The 18994-nt window shown below is 41.6% G+C and overlaps 1 protein-coding gene across 5 annotated transcripts in view; it reads right to left on the reverse strand.

Annotated features, from left to right (window-relative positions):
* Positions 1–4961: 4961 nt before the first annotated feature.
* LOC102074687 (zinc finger protein 532) overlaps positions 4962–18994 on the reverse strand; it is a 30174-nt gene continuing 16141 nt past the window's right edge. For all 5 annotated transcript variants that reach the window (XM_074532292.1, XM_074532294.1, XM_074532295.1 and 2 more), the window contains exons 5-10: positions 17465–17641; positions 13532–13694; positions 10791–11069; positions 7948–8060; positions 7462–7609; positions 4962–7204 (exon numbers count right to left, since the gene is read on the reverse strand). In XM_074532292.1, coding sequence (XP_074388393.1) covers positions 6710–7204; positions 7462–7609; positions 7948–8060; positions 10791–11069; positions 13532–13694; positions 17465–17641 — 1375 coding nt within the window. In that variant the 3' untranslated portion in view covers positions 4962–6709. The remainder of the gene's footprint in view (positions 7205–7461; positions 7610–7947; positions 8061–10790; positions 11070–13531; positions 13695–17464; positions 17642–18994) is intronic.

The following is an 18994-nucleotide window of genomic DNA, read 5'->3' on the forward strand; positions in this document are numbered from 1 at the left end:
GTGTGCGGTCGGTGCCCTCGGCAGGCCTGGCGGCCCGCAGCGATGGGCCGGGGCCGCTCGGCGTGCTGGGCAGTGGGTCAGACCCGCAGCAGCACAAGCAGACTTCAGACCCATTTCCAGTTCGTCACTGAATAGTTGCATGACCCTGAAGCAGTAAGCAGCCACACAGATAAAAATCACAGCTCAGAGCCTGATTTCCTGGGAATTAAATGGACCAAACCGAGTCAGGCATTCACCAAGTTTAAAATTAGTCCCTGAAGACTGAGAACGGGTGAACAGAGAACACATGGAAATGCTACTAAGATAAATGGAAACAAACCGGCTGACCAAAGCGGTGTTTTTGTAATTTACTAGAAATACACCAGGACTGTAGCGTTGGTAAACAGTTGAATGAAATGAACTAGGACTGACAGAGAGGCGGAACTGACACTAGAGCGCAGGGGAAGGTGTGATGCTCTCAGGAACGAACAGAAATGGCAAGTTGGAAAGAAAGTTCCAGGGACGCCAGGTAGGCATGATCTAGATAATTATCTAGATCATCTAATTATCTTCCAGTGACACCAGTATTCTTTTACTTACTATACAAGAGTTCCTCTGAGTTTATGTTGTTTCAGGTTAGTTCTCTGCTATCCTTTACATACTCAGAGAAAAGCATCTGCCACTGTCCCCTTTGAGCAGATACAATATTCAGAAGTAATTACTAAGAGAGAAGGAAAATATACAAGAGCAGATTCAAAGGTGGTGAAAAGATTCTGAATTTTCTTTGTGCAATTAAGAGTTTAACTAAAAAAGTGTGTAACAAGTTGTATCTTCTGTACAAGTGAGATCTGCCCACTGAAATGTTGTATTGACTCTTACCCAGCAAAAGGTTTTCTGCAATCCCCTGAGCAGGTTTTTCATACCATACTATTTGGACAGATTTTTTAAATAGAATTTTTTGCCTTTGTGTACAAATCTGCTTGCCTTCATTTTTGTAAAAAAACCCCAAGAAAACAGAGATTAAAAGTGGTGATTGGGACAAAATTGATACAGGCTGTACAATCAGCATAGGGGAGACTAACAAACCTCAGTGTCTGAAAACCTCATTGAACATACCATTAATTTACACTAGAGTTCAGACCTCTAACTCATAGCAATCCAAAACCATTTGACAAAAACTTCTTTGTTAAATTTGCTTTGCTATTGGAAGGAAATCTCTGTCATTTCTTGTGGTTATAGCTGTACATTCCACTTTAGCTATTAATTCATTATATTAATGCTGGGTACCATATCTGCATCAATATGAAAAAAAACCAAGGAACCAGCTTTTGTCCAAAACGCTGTGTGTCACACCCAAATTCCTCCTTAAGTATGATAGATTTAATCCTTACTTTGTATTTAATTATATAGTTGCACTTTACAGTAAATATTTGAGACTTTTCTATTACCTGGTCCCACAAGGAATGGCTGAATATAAATGGATGAATTTTCATCCTAGACCAGAGTTGCAATTCTGCCACTCACAGAACAAAGACAAATGGCTGACATAGAAGAATAATCTCTAAGTGTTATTTTTGGGTAGTGCTTTATTCATCAAACAGGCAGAAAAATGTTTTTGCCTGTTGGGAAGCAGGGATATAATTTTTGGAGGCAAAAGACAAGGGAGATGAAAATAAGTGACAAGGTGCAGTGTTGGAACAATTCCTGGCAGTCATTCCTGATGGAGAGGATTAAAAGTGGAAATCAAGGTGGTAAAATCTAGTTCTGTACCAAGCAGAGGGAAGAAGCAGAGTTAGTGTATGGAGAATTTAGAAAAGTGAGAAGGCAGCTTTGTGCTGGGACCTGGGAGGATCAAAGCTGCTCATGTTTTTGCTCACATAGAGGGGATTTCCTTTTGTCTGAGGCACGAACCCACACTTAATTCTGACACTGCAGTTCCTTTGCCTGTTGGTTTGGTTGTGCTTGGTGTTTGATAGCTCAGAAAACACTTGGACTCCTCCACTGTTTGTGGTGAGGCAAGAGAAACATACTAGGAAGTTGCTTTTCTTCCTTTTCCAGAGATGCTGGGAATCACCCACACCTCTCTTGGTGGCTTTGTTGTTTTACCATCTGCATGATTTCGATTGTTAAAGGTTACATGTATTTTGAAATCTTTCCCTGCGCTGGATGTTTGACTTCAATATTTGTACAGTAGATCTTCTGGAGCTCTGCAGCTAGAAAATCATGCTAGTTTTTTAGTACACAGAAAATGTAGCTCTTGACATTCTGGCAGATTTGCCAGACGTTTGCACACAGCCAGGCATTGGTACTGCCTGTATATATAATATTGAATGACAGCTCTTTGTTTTCCAGGGGACTGGTTATGGGCACAGAGCTCTCCCCTCTTCTGGGTACTTTTAATATTTGTGTTTCGTTGCAGTTTTGTAACAGTAGAAAGACTGTTTGCTTCCTGCATGCCCATGGATGCATACCCCCGCTTTGGGAGCCACTGCCTGGGAGCATGTGTGGCTTTTGTCTTGTGTGACTCCTCTCCTGAGCCTTGTCATGTGCCTTAGGAGCTGGCAAGGACCACTCACAGGCACAGTTTGCAGCCCCAGTGTCACTTGCTAAGGGTATGAGTCAACATTTGGAGTCTGCTCTGTGACCCGGTGTCTGCAGAGCTAATTGGATTTCAGCTGAGTGGATTTGTTTCAGGGAATAGTTTATTTGTGAAAATAATTTCTTTTGCTCGGGAAGAAGGGTAAGGAGAGGGAAGGATCCAGCTATTTGAACACTCAATTGAATTTAGCGACTAATGTTCTCTTTTTCTTCCCCTTCTCCCATGGAACAGGGAGAAAAAAAATCAGAAACAGTCACTAAATCAGGAAATATTGTTGTGCTTGACCTGCAATATTGGTCTGGCCCGCAGAGGCATGGCACTGCTAGCCAAGTGCTGGCCTGACCCGGGGAGAGCAGTGCTGGTAGTGCACTGCATCCATATCCCCACAGCACATGAGAGCCATTGAATACAAACCGGCACAATTTGAGAGCAGAAAAGAAATGAGCTGCATAAAGCCTTTCGCCAAATCGTGTAAGGGGACATAGCTGAGAAGGGCACCGTGCTCAGCTTATTTGGCTAATAGTCACATTACTGTTTCAAATACATTTCTTCCTTCAAAATAGAATCCTGGGGCTCAGAGAAGAGCTGCAGTGCCTCCAGTTAATTTTCCAGGTGAATCTGGGTCATTCCCAGTGCAGTGCCTCAATGTGATGCCCTCAAATGGGTCATTTGGTCCTCAGTGAGGAAGGCTCTTTTTTGCCAGCTAGGAAAGAAATAACACCAAAACCAGGTGTTGTACAGCCACTGCTGAGGAGCAAATCAAATTTCTTTTCCCAAAGTGAGGAAGTGCCCAGGGATGAGCCGGGAAGTAGCTCCTTCTTCCATGCTCCTGTGTCCACATCCACTCCTGGCTGCAGAATCTGCTCTGCACACAGAGCCCGGGGATGTAGGTCAGGCATGCTTGTGCCTTCCGTGGGTGACCAGTTCTGTACTCATTTCTCTTGTCAGTCCATTCCCCACTGCTCCTAGTCACCCTTCACAGAGCCCAGCAGATAACCTTTGAGTAATAAGCTGAAATTCAAATACAAATAATTGACTGCCGAACTGCCCTAATATTTGAGAAAGGTTTTAAACTAAAATAGGTTCTTCTGTGTGCCATTATTGGCCTGGCAGCTATGTGTGTACGCTAAGTGTACTGAGAAAGGTAATATTAACAGAATGAAAAGGTCGCAGCTGTATAAAAATCCCTTTAAAATAAATAGGCTTGCCAAACTGAATTCCCCACAGGTAGACAGAGGTTAAGAACTGAGAACATTTGGGCCTTTGGCAGATCAAGTTGTGCATCTGTAAATGCCCTTCAGAAATACAAACACAAGACAAGTGCAGAGAATCAGGGGGATTGTGGGTGGCCAGGTTTAGCTCTGGCTGTACCCCCAGGCAAGCAGGCCAGGGCTCAAAGCTCCCGAGGGAGGGATCTGGGGGCACCGTGCAGGGAGGCCACAGCACACCAGGGACAAGGGAGGCCCATGCTTGTGGCAGTCACTGCCCACATGCCCTGAGGTGAGCTGTTAACCAATAGCAGCAGGTGAAAAACGGTTCTATTGTGGCTGTGGTGGCAGCTGGAGCCGCGTTGGTGCAGTCCTGGTTGGGCAGTTTGCAGCTGGATATTTGGGCAGAGGTCTCGTTGCACTCCCCGCCTCCTTGGAGAGCAGAAGGGATGGAATGGGAAGGCACACAACAGGGGGAGATATATAGCCTTAGTTTCTGTTGCAATTTGAGGTTGTACTGTTCAGCACCTTTGTTTCCAACCACAAGAGTGGCTGCAAAATGGTGGAGTCTAGATGATCCCTTTCCTAACTCTCAGAGAGGTTTTATGAAGTTTAATCCATTACTCAGTCCTCACAGGAAAGGGGTAAAAATGAGGAGTATTTATGTCATCACTGACTGTGAGTGTCACATTGTTAATTAAAAGCAAACAACTCAAATGTCAGATCTTGGACTAAAATAAGTTTAAACATTTTTTCTATAGTTTACAACAGGAAATAATTCCTTTAGGCATGCCTACTGATATTTGTGCCTTTTCACCATATCTCACATTGCTTTAAAACCTTCTGTTCACCTGCTCTTCAGGACATTGTGCTCCCCTTAAGGAGGTAAGTCAGCTCTGACACAGAAATGTGGCTGGAGCTTATGGGGCAGTTCAAGGCCCTCTGTACCTTAAGCCTTTCAAGAGATTACTGGTGGGAGAGTTAAACTGTTGTGCCAGTTAGACCTGAGGAGAGCCCAGTGCCAAGCAGCTGGGCTGCACTCCCTGGCTGTGCAGGAGCTCCTCTGGGGACACCAGTGCCAGTGTGACACCCTGGCACCGTGATGCCACTTGCACCGTCAGGCTACTTGCAGGTGTCAGACAGTGAAAAGGGAAAATAAAGAAAAGTAATAGTAATGGCTGTGAAAATTGAACTTTTATTATCTGTTCACTGTATACAAAACACCATTCTGCATAGTGATAACTCATTTGTTGTACAGTTGACAGTGCACATCAACAAACAAGTGTTCAGAGGTATCCACTACACGGGAAGGGCAGTGGTGGCTGTGGTGCTGTGCCCACTGTAGGATGAAGTACCTCACAAGCACTCGATATGCCAGTAATAGAAACAGGCTAACAAGCATCTACCCAGGAGCCAAACCAGGAATGAGGATGGAGAGGGCAGAACTCATGTGTCTGAGAAACAATTTCCAGAATGATTCAGTTTTACAGAGGTGGCTGAGAGAGGACCCATAGTTTTTTAAACATTTCAAATTTTAGAAGTATTAGAATTTAATGATAAATAACAGAATCTCACAAATCTTTTGGGGCAAAATGCTCCACATTTATTTACATATGAAATGTGTTTAATACAGTCGTAATGGACATAGTGTATAGTAACATCTGACAGCAGCAAGACTTTTAAGGAACCCAACAATTACTACTGTTTATCATGCAGCTATCTATATATACACAATTTGTTTTAAAAAAAAGTACAAAAATTTTTGTAGGGTTACATACAAGGTATAAAATGCAAAAACAAACTAAAAATATACTCTCACAGAGAACTCTATCTGAAAGGGACAGTATGGTACCTTTTTGTACTTGTGCAAGCAAAACTAGTGGTGCTGGACAGGAGTTTGCAATGTGTGGCCTGTGCTAAAGCCGCAGGCCCCAGTCCCACTCCTGGCTGGGGCTGGCTCCTTCCCAGTTGTGGCTGTGTGTGACACTGAGCACCAGAACGTTTGGCATGATGAGATGGAGCTGGCAAAGCCCAACCCCTGCAGCAAGGGTCAACTATTTCCTTTCAATGACCAGCAAGGAAAATACATAATGCTGTGTACTCACTTCTATATGTTTAATAAATTACATGACAGAAAACATCACCATTATAAACCTATTCCTCTAATTACATCTTATTTCTTAAATCCAGAGCAACCCAGCCCATTTGTAACAATTTGAGCTTTGATCACAAGCACCTGGTGACCTAAAAATGTCACTGCATGATATTCAGAGTTGTGCACTTATACTCTTCAAAAGTACTTCACCACTCCAGGAGGTCTGCACTTGTTCTGGTGTTGCCACCTAAAAACCAGCACTTTATTTTACACGTGCAGTGGTACTTTTGTCTTTTTTTATAATGTATTTTGTAAGAAAAAGTTTAAAAGCTTCCCTAGACATTTGGAGGTCCAAGTTCTTGGACCCTCCCCTTAGCTTGCTTCCTCTCTCCTCTCCCCTCCTAGCACCTCCTCTTGATGCTAAACTTTCATTAGCTAAATTTTCTTTCAGAAGCATTCAAAAACCAAACAGTTTAAGAGAACCTAAGGAACTGCCCTGGCATTCAGAACTCTGTTTTAAAGAAACTTACTACAAAAGAACAGAAAATAACGAGAAAAAAAAAAATTTCCCACTAGTTACTGATACAAACACATAACCAAAGAGTATAAAAATTATTAGTTTAAATATATACAAACATTTTTCAACTCAAATACTGCTTCAATGGTTCTGAGGGTATAGACAATGAGGTGAAGGGGACACTTTTATGCAGAATATATTGCAACAGCCTGAACAGTACTGTTAATACTATTATACCTTGAGCTTTCTGTAGCAAAAATGTCATTAGTATTCCAATGTGGAGCGAGATTTCTGCATCCCAAACAATCTGATCACTTGTCAGCTGAACTCATTCTTTTGGACTTGATGAAGGCCATGCCATGTGTTCTCATGTGAGTGTTTAAGGCCGCTTCAGTTTCAAAAGTCTTTGCGCACACTTTGCATCTTCTGTCCGATGCCGCGCTGTTGGAAGAGTCGTCCTCGTGGCTGGGTTTGTTTTCCTGCTGATTATCCTCCCCAGACCCATTCTGCTTTGATACCGGCTGAGGCTCCTTCAGCTTATGTACAATGAAGAGGTGTCTGGAAAGGGACACGTGGGATGTGTAGCAGAGTCCACATTCCCTGCACTGGTACGAAGAGCCATCAGATTTATGCTGAGGAATATGTTCATGAAACTGGAGAAGGTTTTCTGTTGTAAAGCCACAAACTGCACACTTGTGAACTTTAAAAACATTTATCTTCAGCTTCTTTAATGGCTGAGTGATTGCACCTCGTGGAGGTCTGAACTCCATTACAGGTTCTTCCAATTTACGCTTTGGACTAGGAACCTAACAAAGAGACAGAAATGGTGTGTCATGTAAGCATAAATATGCAGTTCTTTTCTTAACTATTTGTGACTTGCAAATGTCAGAACCTTTCCCTTGGCAAATTCTAAAACAACTCTGATAAACTATCCTTTTGGGGCTCTGCTTCACAGAAGATGAGTCATTTATGGCATCAAAGTACCTGTATTTATTTAAAGATCCTGAATATATACCCCAAAAAAATCATTCTCGGTGATTGAATGAGTCTTCAAAATTATTACCTTTGTGTCTTCTTTTACTTCCCTTTCTTCCATGTTGGTAGATTCAGTCATTTCTTTCACATCAGGGTCTTTAATGCCGTGCATCAACTGAATGTGTTTTTCCAGCATCAACCTCTTGGTAAAAGTACGTCTGGAATCTGGGCAGTGCCTGCAGATACACACACACAGACACACACATTCAAGTGTCATGCTTAACAAGTGCCTTTTGTAGACTGGAAGAATGGGTTTGTATTTGAGATACCCCTGAAAACCAGGTTCCCCAAAGTGGAACTGTGAACTCTCAGCTCAGCCAAATTTCAGATTGTAGACTTTACACACTGCACTCTCAGGAGCCTGACACGTTTCTGCAGGCAGGATAGGTAATTGGTTTGGCCTGTCCTGGGCATCTGAAAGAATGGGACACTGGCTTTTCCACAGTTAAGGAAAGATGTTCAGCTAACAATGGTTTTTGCATTCCATTTCTAAATAAATTAAACCAGAACTTACGAGCACGTATAAACCTTCCTAATGCCTTTGTGCTTGATACGATTGTGCCGACATAAGCTGTGGGATGAACTGAAAGATTTGTCACATTGCCGACAAGGATGTTTCTTCATTTGCTTAAAAAAAAATAAGAGAAAGACTTTCATTAAAAAAGCTCAGTAAAAGTGGTGCCTGTGCTGAACCTTCTGATAAATAGGAAAGAAACATCACTTACCCGGTTTTGGTACTGTACTTCACGTACAAGTCAGAGCTGGACCTCTTTCAAAGCACTGTGGCCCTATGAGCTCCACACACACACACAGACAGACAGACAGACACACACACACACCTGTCTCCAGCTGTGACCTGGTGTCAGGGACTGTGGATGAGGAGAATTTCTTCCACCAAAGAAACAGGGAAGATCAGAGGACTATTTCTGGATCAATAAAGGCAGCAGATGAGGGGGTGCTTTCCCTTCCCATCACCAAACCATGTCCTCAGCTGCTGACTGGGAGCTCCTCAGCCACATACAGGGAGCGGTGAAGAGCACAGAAGAAGGACCAAACTTGAACCTCACAGACACTGACACACTAACAGAGTTCAGGAAAGTCATGACAAAATGAGCAGTATGATCTGATGCCAACTTGATGGCCATCTCTTTGGGGAATTCTGTGGGGCTGATGTTGCAGCTGGTCGAGTGGTAGGAAAAAGTAAAGGAAGAAATTGAGAAGGGCTGGAGCAGGCACACACTGGTTGTGTGGCAGTGAGCAGAAGCATCAAGCCCGTGGGCAGAAAAGCAGGAGGAGGATGATGCCCAGCAGGACCTGGGGCAGCTAGCTGTGACCCCACACTTGTTCTAAATTCCTTGGGGAGACTCAAGATAGAGACCCAAACAGAATTTTGGATGCATCAGATTCTGCAATGGCAGCCAAACCAAAAAGAATTGAAAAATTATTTCTGTAATTAAGTGCAGCATGATCTGCATCTTACAGCATCCTGTCTTGACAGAAGAGGATGATCAATGACTAAGTTGGAGTTGGTAATTCCTACTTAGAAAACATCTGCCCTTTGACAGAAACAGACCTGCTCATTTCTATTCTGTCTATGGTAGAAGTTTAGTTTTTCAACATAGTATTTTTGACAGCTAACAATTACTAGAAATTTTGACAGGTTGGGAAGGAATGTGGCACCTGGTCTGTATCCCCCATTTCTGAAAGACATGGAATTGCATTTCTGTTAATTTTAGTATCTGTGTGCCTCCTGTGTTATTCAAAGAACTCCTTGAGTGGAGATAAAAATCAGCATCTGAATGGAAGCAATGAAAGAGGCCTTCAGGCCAGGATTTGCGTGCAACAATTATCTAATATTTCATAATAAGGGCTATCCTTGAGGTAACATTGCACATAAACACCAGAGAGAGAAAGACACAGATTTAAAGCTAATATTTAAAAAGCATTATTGATATGTTACTAACCTTCTTTTACATGCCTTTGGCTACTCTGCTGTGGATGGAATCAGACTGAATATCGCTCTCTAGTTCACTCTGAAGTGACAGTTTCATTGGGAGGTTGTGCTGCTTTGTTTTTAAGAATTGCATAAATGTACAATGCATTCAGTCCTAAACGCATTTCTGATTGCCAGTAAAAGCTCTGCTGAGTTAATATTTGGGCAGCAGGAAGCTGAAGGAATGGGGTGGGAGTTACTGGAGGCAATGATGGTGGGGATGCTATTTGCTTGAAGTTGTCCTAAGAAAATTGAAGATGACACTCAGTAGTCCAGCATTTTCAGTTTTTCCATAAAACGTTTATAAACAGAATAAATAATTTGCAGAACAGCTTTAGAGATAATAACTGTAATAGAAACCTCTGGAAATGTGCAATCATTTATTACAGCACATTAGAATCCTGAAAACGATGGATTTTCATTCAGAGTGGTTCTCCTCCACTTAGACAAAATCAGCCTATTATCCCTCCCAGTCCTGCTCTTTTGCTGCAGTGCAGCACAGCACATCAGTTTGGCTTCCTGGTTCCCAGCTGAGGAAAGAGCCAGAGCATGGCAAAGGGGAAGGCTGGCTTGGCTGGTGGCTGCCACAGCTAAGCAGGGTCACTGCTGCCTTCCTGCCTGCCAGTCTTTTTAATGTCATTTAACTGGAAATGCTGCTGAGTGCAGGAACAACATCAAACAGTCTCTCTGCTGACATGAGGATGCAACATTCCCACATTTCACTTTCAATCCATTTTAAGTAAGGTGGCTCAAATTCAGGTGCTTTAAATACAAAATTCAACTTGTTAACTCAGCTGAACTCTTAAGTGTCAGATTAGAGCAACAGCTCAACTATGGAATGTGTCTGCCTTTAAATGAAACACCAGTTGGCACTCAGTGGATGAGTAAAATATGACTGAGCCTCCACTCCCTGAGGCTAACAGGCACTGAGCTTCAGAACAGAACAGAATCAAATTGTTGAAGCTGGAAAAGATCTTTAAAACTGGGTCCAACCGTTACCCCAGCACTGCCACGTTGACCACACCACCATAAAGGGAGGGAACTGAGAAGGCACAAAGAAGAAATAAGAACCTGGAACAGATTAGATGGTTTGGATGAAATACAGCAATATCTGTCACTCTTTCCATCTTGAAAAAATTTTGGTACTGAATGAACAAGTCTACAATTGATTTTCTCAGTAGAATGATGTAGAAACTGAAAAAAACTAAGCAGCCAAAGCAAAAAAGATGAAATAGATATAAAAACAGTAAATAATAATACTGGGACTTAAAGGAATTATTTTCAGAAACACAAATGGAATGTAGAAACAAATAGTTCGCCTTTCAGGTTTAATTCACCTTTTTGTACTGAATATATTCCTTTACCTTTCCATGTTCTTTCCTCATGTGGGAGATGTAAACGTCTCTCTGAGTGAAGAGCCTGTCACACTCCCAACATGTCCAGCCAGGGCTAGTGACTTTTTTAGGTTCTGCTTTCTTTATGGGAGAAGGAGATTTCTTCTCCAGCTTTTCTGTGCCGTTGATAGATTTTGTGTCCTCCTTGTTGTGACTGGCTGAGTTTTGAGTTGTGGGTTTAGTACTGAGAGGAAGATTTATCCCCAGGTTTGGTGGCCCCTCAACACTTTTCAAAGTTCCATGCATAGACTATAATAAAAGAGAGAGAAAAAAAGGTACGAAACTGACAAAGACATACACAGTTGTACTCAATCAAAAGCCTTCAGTTACTTCCTTGGCATACTATTATCATCAGATCACCTTTGTAAAGAAACAGGATTAAGTAAAGGCAAGACCTAGCATGACCTAACAATAACTGACACCGTATATAGGTATTTTCACACAAAAAATAAGAGACTTACTTTGGAGGTTAAGTTTAAGTTGTGGTTTAGCAGGGAGGGAAAAAGGGCTCATAACTGTTAATAAAAAGTTAAGTGCACAGGACCAACAACTAAGAGCAAAGTGCAGGTGTGTAGTAAAGGAGGAGGCTGGCTTTAGTATCCCACTGCGCAGGGGAGCGGGAAACAAGGTTCCTGTACTCTCAGGCAACTGAAGGTCACCTGAGATTCCATTCCAGCCTAACCTGTCAGCATGTAAAATGTTAGTGCTCAACGTTCCAAATGTCTTGTAAATACAATATTTGAAATTTCACTTCTTATTTGAAACTACACCGAGAGCATTAAAGCATAGTATGAAGTCCCAGTGCTGGCCAAACTGGGAGTATGACACCTCCAGGCCAGGCCAGGCAAGTCCTTCACCATCTGCTCTCACAGGCTGCTGGAAATTTTCTTGTAGCGAGTCATTACAGGAAAATAAGACACACATTTTGCCATCAAGAAATATTGGCATCTGCAGGAATTATTCTGGGTTATTTTCTGTAGCTTTAAATAATCTCCTCCTGAGCTTCCGTCTGTCCCTTTCTGTCCTACTTTTACCAGGTCTGTCTCTGCCTTGATGGTTTATGTCTAGCCATACCAAACCATTACTTTCTGTGCAGCTGAGCTCTGCCTCTGTCTGGCACTCGTACTTTCCCTGAGTCCTTTTGCGCTTTTATCCTCTCCCTGAATCCTCTTCTGCTTTTATCTATAACCTGTTCCTGTTTTTTCAGTCCCCCTTAAATGAATTCCAATTTACAATGCTTTGCTCCAGTCCCTACTGCTATACACACATCCCAAATGCAAAACCAGCAATACTGCTACTGCACACGTATTGATTAATCCTCTAATTTTAGTCTCAAAAATGTCTGAATCACTTATGGTGAATCATGCTAAAACCCCACTGGCTGGAAGTTCAAAAACTGTCATGGAACACTAAAGCCAAAGAAGTAAAGTAATGCCCAAGCAAGTGAGCACATCTTTGAAATGTGAGGTGCTAAACACCCCAATTTCTGTAAAGAGAGCTTCTGGCCCTAACTGCAGTCAGATCGAGCTCCTGATCTGGGAGTCTTCAGGTCTTACAGAAGTACTTGTGTATAGATATAACAGTACTTCTCCAGTAATATCTGACTCAGGAAAAACTAACTACAGAAACATGACTACACTGCAATACACAGAATTTGCCTATTTAGTGAAAAAAACCCAACTATCTGAGTAGATCAAAGGAAACAGAAATCAGTTTTGCATTGCTGCATGAGAGAAGCATCTAGGATATCTTGCAGTAAACAAGCAAGAACTAGTGCTACTAGTTCAGAAACAATGGAAATACCCAGTCCTTGTATTTCTGAACATCCTGGCTCAGCCTTCCCCTCATCTCCTCCTCAAGATGAAGACTGGCTTTAAGACCACCTGTTCTTTTCAAGACTTGTGATCTTATTTTCAACACTACTTCAGAGAATTCTGTGGTTACAAGTGCCATAGCTGGGACTAAAATGCAAAATTATGGTTTTAGCAGCCAAAAAAGATGTCTGGTCTTCCACTCTGCAGTAGAGAAATGGCATTCAGAAATTGTGTCACTGCCAGAGAAGCGCAGCGAGCTCCACAGCCCCACCGTGTGTTCAGGCACCAGGGGTCAGTAAGGCAGAAAAACCTCAGCTTTGGTTTGTATGACACGAGCTAAGAGTCTGTGTCAAACACAGCACCAACAAATGATAGCCAGGGGGCTGCTGATCCTTCAAACCAGGACCTTCAAGGATCACAGTGAATTGTCAGCTCTTAAGGGTGTTTATGAGGAAATCCACTGGAGTTTTTTTCAAAGCACACATGTTCAAGTTCATATAACACAGGTAACCTCTACATTTAACAACATACTGCTTCCTGGTGAATTCTGAACATCAAAGGTTTGATTTTGTGATGCACTCAGCATTCTCTGCTCCTAACAATTGGAATAATACTTAAAATACTGTAAATAAAACCCAGCATTTGTTAGGATTTGACTTGCTGAGATATTCCCAGTACACCGAGATCAACATTCTTACAGAAAAATCGACTGAGTCATTACAGATATGCTGAAGACCAGATAAAATATAAAAGTTTAACATTGGAGAACAACATTCACAGATTATCCCCTCAGAACTGGTAACATCTCTCTCAGCAGTCTTGTTACTCCATGCCTTTTCACAGCATGTATTGCATGCCAAATGGTATAATGAAGGAAACGAGAAGATGCCTACACACCTTGATATGGTCCATCATAAGCTGTTTCTGTGCATATAGAAGAGAACAGTCTGGACACTTGAAAACAGACACCTTCTGGTTTTCAATGTGCTGATCAAAGTGGCGATAGAGCAAAGGTTGTAGAGTAAACACAGTGTCACACATAGAGCATTTATATATTATTCTAAAAACAGAAGCACAATAAACAATGTCAGTCACGTTGATGATCTACTTGCAAGAATCATGACGTTAACTTTGTTTCTCATCACAGATAAGATCTGACATGTTTAAGCAATTGTTTCACACTGCCTGAAAAAAGTTAAACTAATTCAAAACATCCTTCAATTTCAAAATATAAGAGCAGTAGAAGAAACAGAAAAATAGAAAAAAAATTAAAAGTGCAAACAAGAAGCCAGAAAACAATAGCATGTGCCAGTTACAGATACAACAACAACATCTGCTCAGGATATCTGACAGTTCAACACCTTCAGTTTCTGAACTCACATTGTAGCTAAAGGATAATATCCCTGCTCCAGGTTACAAACCTGTATATTGTATATGCAGTATATTGTAAGGGAGTGATTCATTCAGTTGTAGTTAGGAACATACTTCAAGATAAATACATTTTGGGCAATGTTCATGGCTGTGATGCTCCTGAATGCCAAACCTAGACTCTGTAAATGCCCTGAAGCTCCAACAGTGCAGGACAGGATTTCCCTGATCTGCCATTCCAATGTGATGAATCTGCCACAAAAATGTAGAGACACCACCAAACACTTCCTTTCTTGGAGCACATGTGACTTTTGAACATAGGTTCCCCAGACTCCTGTTCTTACAGCAGTTTTCTAACCACAGACCATGAGATAAGAGAGAAATCTAAGCCATGTAATCTGTAGTGCTGCAGAGAAAGTTTAGCTAAAATAAATGAACCAACCACAGGTGCTGGTACAGCAACAGGCACTTCCCATCTTTAAGAGTAACTTCCACTTAAAAAAACAACCATCAAACCCTCCTACCTGCTAAAGTGCTACATCTTCTCATTAGCCACATAATATCCTTTCTATATGCCTCTAAGTAATTACAATTGACAGTGCATTGTTCCAGAGCTCTAGGGAGCTGCACTCTGTTTTGAGGTGACAAGAACATGGGCATTGCTTCCATGTCCAAGCTGTCCTGGAACTCCAAATGAAAAACAATTCACTACTTCATATTAACTGGGAAAGACTCTGTGCTGTCAAGGGGTCCCTGTTTCTCACACATGCTAAGATAAATGTATTATTTGCACAGCATCCTCAGATGATCAATGCACTATTGTCCTGCTTTCTGTGGTGAACCCTTCACTGCAGATCTGGAGATTTGTAGAAATTCTTTCTGAATTTACCACATATCAAAACTGTAACACTCTAAAACCACCACGAGCTGAATCTCTGTATTTTCTATGGCAGCTAAAGTACTTAACCCTGCCTTCACAGAAGCAGAACTATCTGGTAAAGATCCAAATTTCAGACAAGTCTCTGGGCAAAGACTGTACTCACTTAAATTCAGTGAGTACAGTATGAGTTATGACTATACACACCTTACAGTATGAGTTATGACTATACACACTTGGAGTATTTCCTTCAAACACAGCAAAAACATAATTTTCAATCCTTAACATACATGCAACCATGTACACTGGTTTTGTTTTTTTTTTTTTTAATTTAATTGAAGTAGTCAGTGTTTAACATGCAACTGCCTAAAATGCTGTTCAAAGCTTAAAGGCAGTTGTGCTTCCACAGGATGTCATTTACAGGGATGCTGGAATAAGTCAGGCAGTTCATCCCATCCCATCCCATCCCATCCCATCCCATCCCATCCCATCCCATCCCATCCCATCCCATCCCATCCCAGGCTGGTTACTCAGCACTGCTCCTGCCCCACAGGACACACCAAAGCAGGCACATGGCCTTTTCACTTCCCAAAAATCTGCTTAGCAAATTCATGTACTATCTGGGAATAAATACAAGTGTTATCTCAGGAAAATACTTTCAGTCATATAAAAGACATTTAGCATTTGGAAAGCTTCTGCACCAGAGCATAGTATTCCTCCTTCCCAATTTTTTTTTTTAAAAGGAACTTGTGGGATAATACACTTTTTACCAATAGTACCGTAAATATCCAAAATTTGGCTTGATAAAAAAGAATTTCTCCACTAATCACAAAGAGATCAGCCATGAAAAATATCTTAGTGCCATTCCTAGACACTGCATACAGAAAAAAGACCACCTCGGTGGTTTTCTGGGAAACCAGAGCTTAAGAGTATGTTACAGGAGAGAGCTTCCCAGAGTTGAAAGACAAGACAGCCATCCATTTCCCTATATTAAAATAATCTCATTTCATCCCACTGAGAATCCCCGCATATAAAAGTCATTTTTCATACACCAAATAGTTTAGTGCATCTGTTGTGCAGCAACTGTTTGTACCGTAATTGTAAATCACACAGTGCCAGGGGCAGGCAGCCAGCTTGCCCAGAGCCCCAGTGCTGTAACAGAGCAGTGTGCCCCACTGCAGGGTGCCTCAGGAGCCCCGGGGCACTGCTGGGCAAGCCAACAACTCTGAGCACTGCAAGGGCTGCAGAAATCCTACCTGTCACTCTGCATGCATTTAAGGCAGCACTGGGATTAAAACTGCCAAATTTAAAGGAAACACCACTTCTTAAGAGGACTGCTCCACTATGGGTTCTGTGACTTAGTACAGTAGTACATAATAAAATTTCATTTCATTTTTTTATAATCAAAGTAAATTTGTAGAGGAATGCAATTATAAGTGCATCTATATGGAAAAAAACCGAATGTAAAATACTTAATTCATTAACCTGATCAGAAACAACTGGCAGATCCAAACACAGTTCACTTTTCATATGTGTAGCATCTTACACAGTGTTCTTAATCTTTTACATTTCTCTAATGAGAACTATGGAGACCTGAAAAAAGTTTTAAATGCTGGTATCTAACAGCCCCTGACTGATGACACCCTCCTGAATTAAAGCAATGTATCATTTCCACGGGGCAGAAATTACTTCCATTTGGTATCAGACACGGCAAGTTTGTTGCCATTTTGCTTTGCTGGAAGTGTAAACAAATTTAAAAAAAATTCTGCTGTTTATATGATAGAAGAAACACTGAGAAACTGAACAGAATAAAACCTGTTCCTATGTTAGAAGAAACAGTGAGAAAGTGAACTCTTAGGAAGGCTGGTTATTACATCACAAGGCACCTTCCATGTTGTTGAGCGTGCCAGTTGTTACCACGCTGGTGCTGTGCCCGCCCCAGAGAGAACGCGAGCTCAGCCCTGTTCGCGAGTCTGCACACACAGAGCACCTGCAGCACAGCTGCCCAACAGCTGCCAAAAGAGACCCTGAAGCTCAGTCCTACTGGTACTCTGGGTCACCACCTTTATGGGCAGCTTTCCTAGCCACAGAATAAAACCACTTCTGCTGCAAGCCAGAAAGAGATTACCTATTGGAAAAAAAGCTTATATAAACAGATAAAATGCTTTTTCTCAACTTCTCAACCACATTATGAAAATCACCACATAAGCACCAATTAGTATTAGCATCTCTTTTAGGAATCACATTATTTTAATTCACAGTAAAAATGCAGATGAGCTAAGCAGATTAAAACATCAGAACGAGCAACGCTCTGGCCACCTGTCCAAATAATTTGTGTAATTACATTTTGCAATCACTCTCTTGTAGCATGCAGTACTTAAAGAGCTGCTGGTGCATTCAGAGAAATGTCACCTTTGCCCAATGAACTCCCAGCTGAAAAGTCACGAAAGCACTGCACAAATCCCACATTCCCAGCAGGCTGACAAACCGGTGCCTGTCAGAGGTGTCCTGCAAGCACAGGACACAATGCAATTTCACAGCTCATTCAAATCAGGCAAGTGCAGTAGAAGATGAAGTTTGCTTACTTTGGTTCGCCTATCTTGATACCCGGGTGCTGCGTGTAGGCATGGGAGTGCGTGCTGGGAGCAGATTTGAATGCCATGGGACAGATAGGACACTTGTAAAAGACTTCACAGTGACAACCTTGAATGTGAGACTTGAGTGCCGCCACGTCAGAGTACACGACATTGCAGTGCACGCAGCTGCGGAGAGAGCGGAGGAGAGTCAGTGCAGCCTGCCCAGCAGGGCTGGACATCATCAACATGGCTTTCCAAGCAAAGGCCAGAGAGAAACACACATGGACAACAACTGGATAAAACTACGTTACTCTGTCAACTGCAACAACCCCGAAAGAATCAACATAACCAGCGATTTGTGGATCACAAAGTAAGGGGAAAGAAATCTCACACACTGTCATTTGAAAATCTAAGAGATAGGAGGTCAGAATGTGTTTTTATGTTATTACAATAAAACAGATAGAAGGGTGGACAGACAAGTACTCTATTGATTGCAGAAAAATGCTTAAATCCTCTGCAAATTTGGAAAGAGATTTTCCAGAATTCATTTTTATCACATGCAGGGCATTGTTTGAAGTACACCACAGCAATTTAGAAACTACCACCAAATGGGAAACCAGTAAGGAAAATATTTTCACCATTTCCCTTGTTTAGATTTAATGAAGATATACTGGTAATGATTTTCTGTACATGTAATCAAATCAGCACTTGGATTGAAACTCAGGAAAACGAAACCAAATCCCTACTATCAGATCAATATATCATATTAGAATTCAGAAAATATTTTTCAAAAACATACTTCTGCTGTGACGAAAATTTGTGACCTTTCTGCATCTATTCTAAAATGAAATGATTAAAAAATTGAATTAATATTAGAACATAAGAATTTTTATACACAATGATCCCCTTTAATGTCCTATCTCCAGTAGCAAATGCTCCCAAATCAGTCCAAGAACATAGTGCAATCAGCAATTACCTGTCAAATGAGACAATTTCTTATTGATCAGTATTTTGCAATAAGACTTGTACAAACTCTTCAAATGTAGAAGGCCTCCACCCTTCCAGAATTTTAATTTTAGCATCTATCATGGCAGTATGATTGTTTTCATATAAATGTCAATTTAATTTTTCAATAGTTTTACTGCCCTGATGATAACAATAAAGCAGGAAATACAGTTCTACATTGAATTCAAAGATCCCATTTTACTTTTAAAATTTATCACCCTTGAATTTTATGAAATGCCATCCATTCTTTTTCTGGGCATTTAATTTACACTCTTAATAATATCCATTGAGTTTATATAGTCTCTGCTCACCAATGCACTCTCTGAAGCAGATTATTCTGGTCTGTTTTGGCTCTGTTAAGAGCTGTCCCAGAGAGCTGAGCCCTTTTCCCAGCCGTGCACAGCACGATGCACTCAGTGACACGTGTGCTCCCGAGGTGTCCCTCGGAGAGCAGGGTGGCATTGCCACCTCCCCGTGCCACGGCCTGCCTTCACTCTCGAGTGATGCCAATAACAACCGAACTCAGCATCCACC

Source organism: Zonotrichia albicollis, chromosome Z, assembly GCF_047830755.1.
Source record: "Zonotrichia albicollis isolate bZonAlb1 chromosome Z, bZonAlb1.hap1, whole genome shotgun sequence".
Taxonomy (NCBI): Eukaryota; Metazoa; Chordata; class Aves; order Passeriformes; family Passerellidae; genus Zonotrichia; species Zonotrichia albicollis.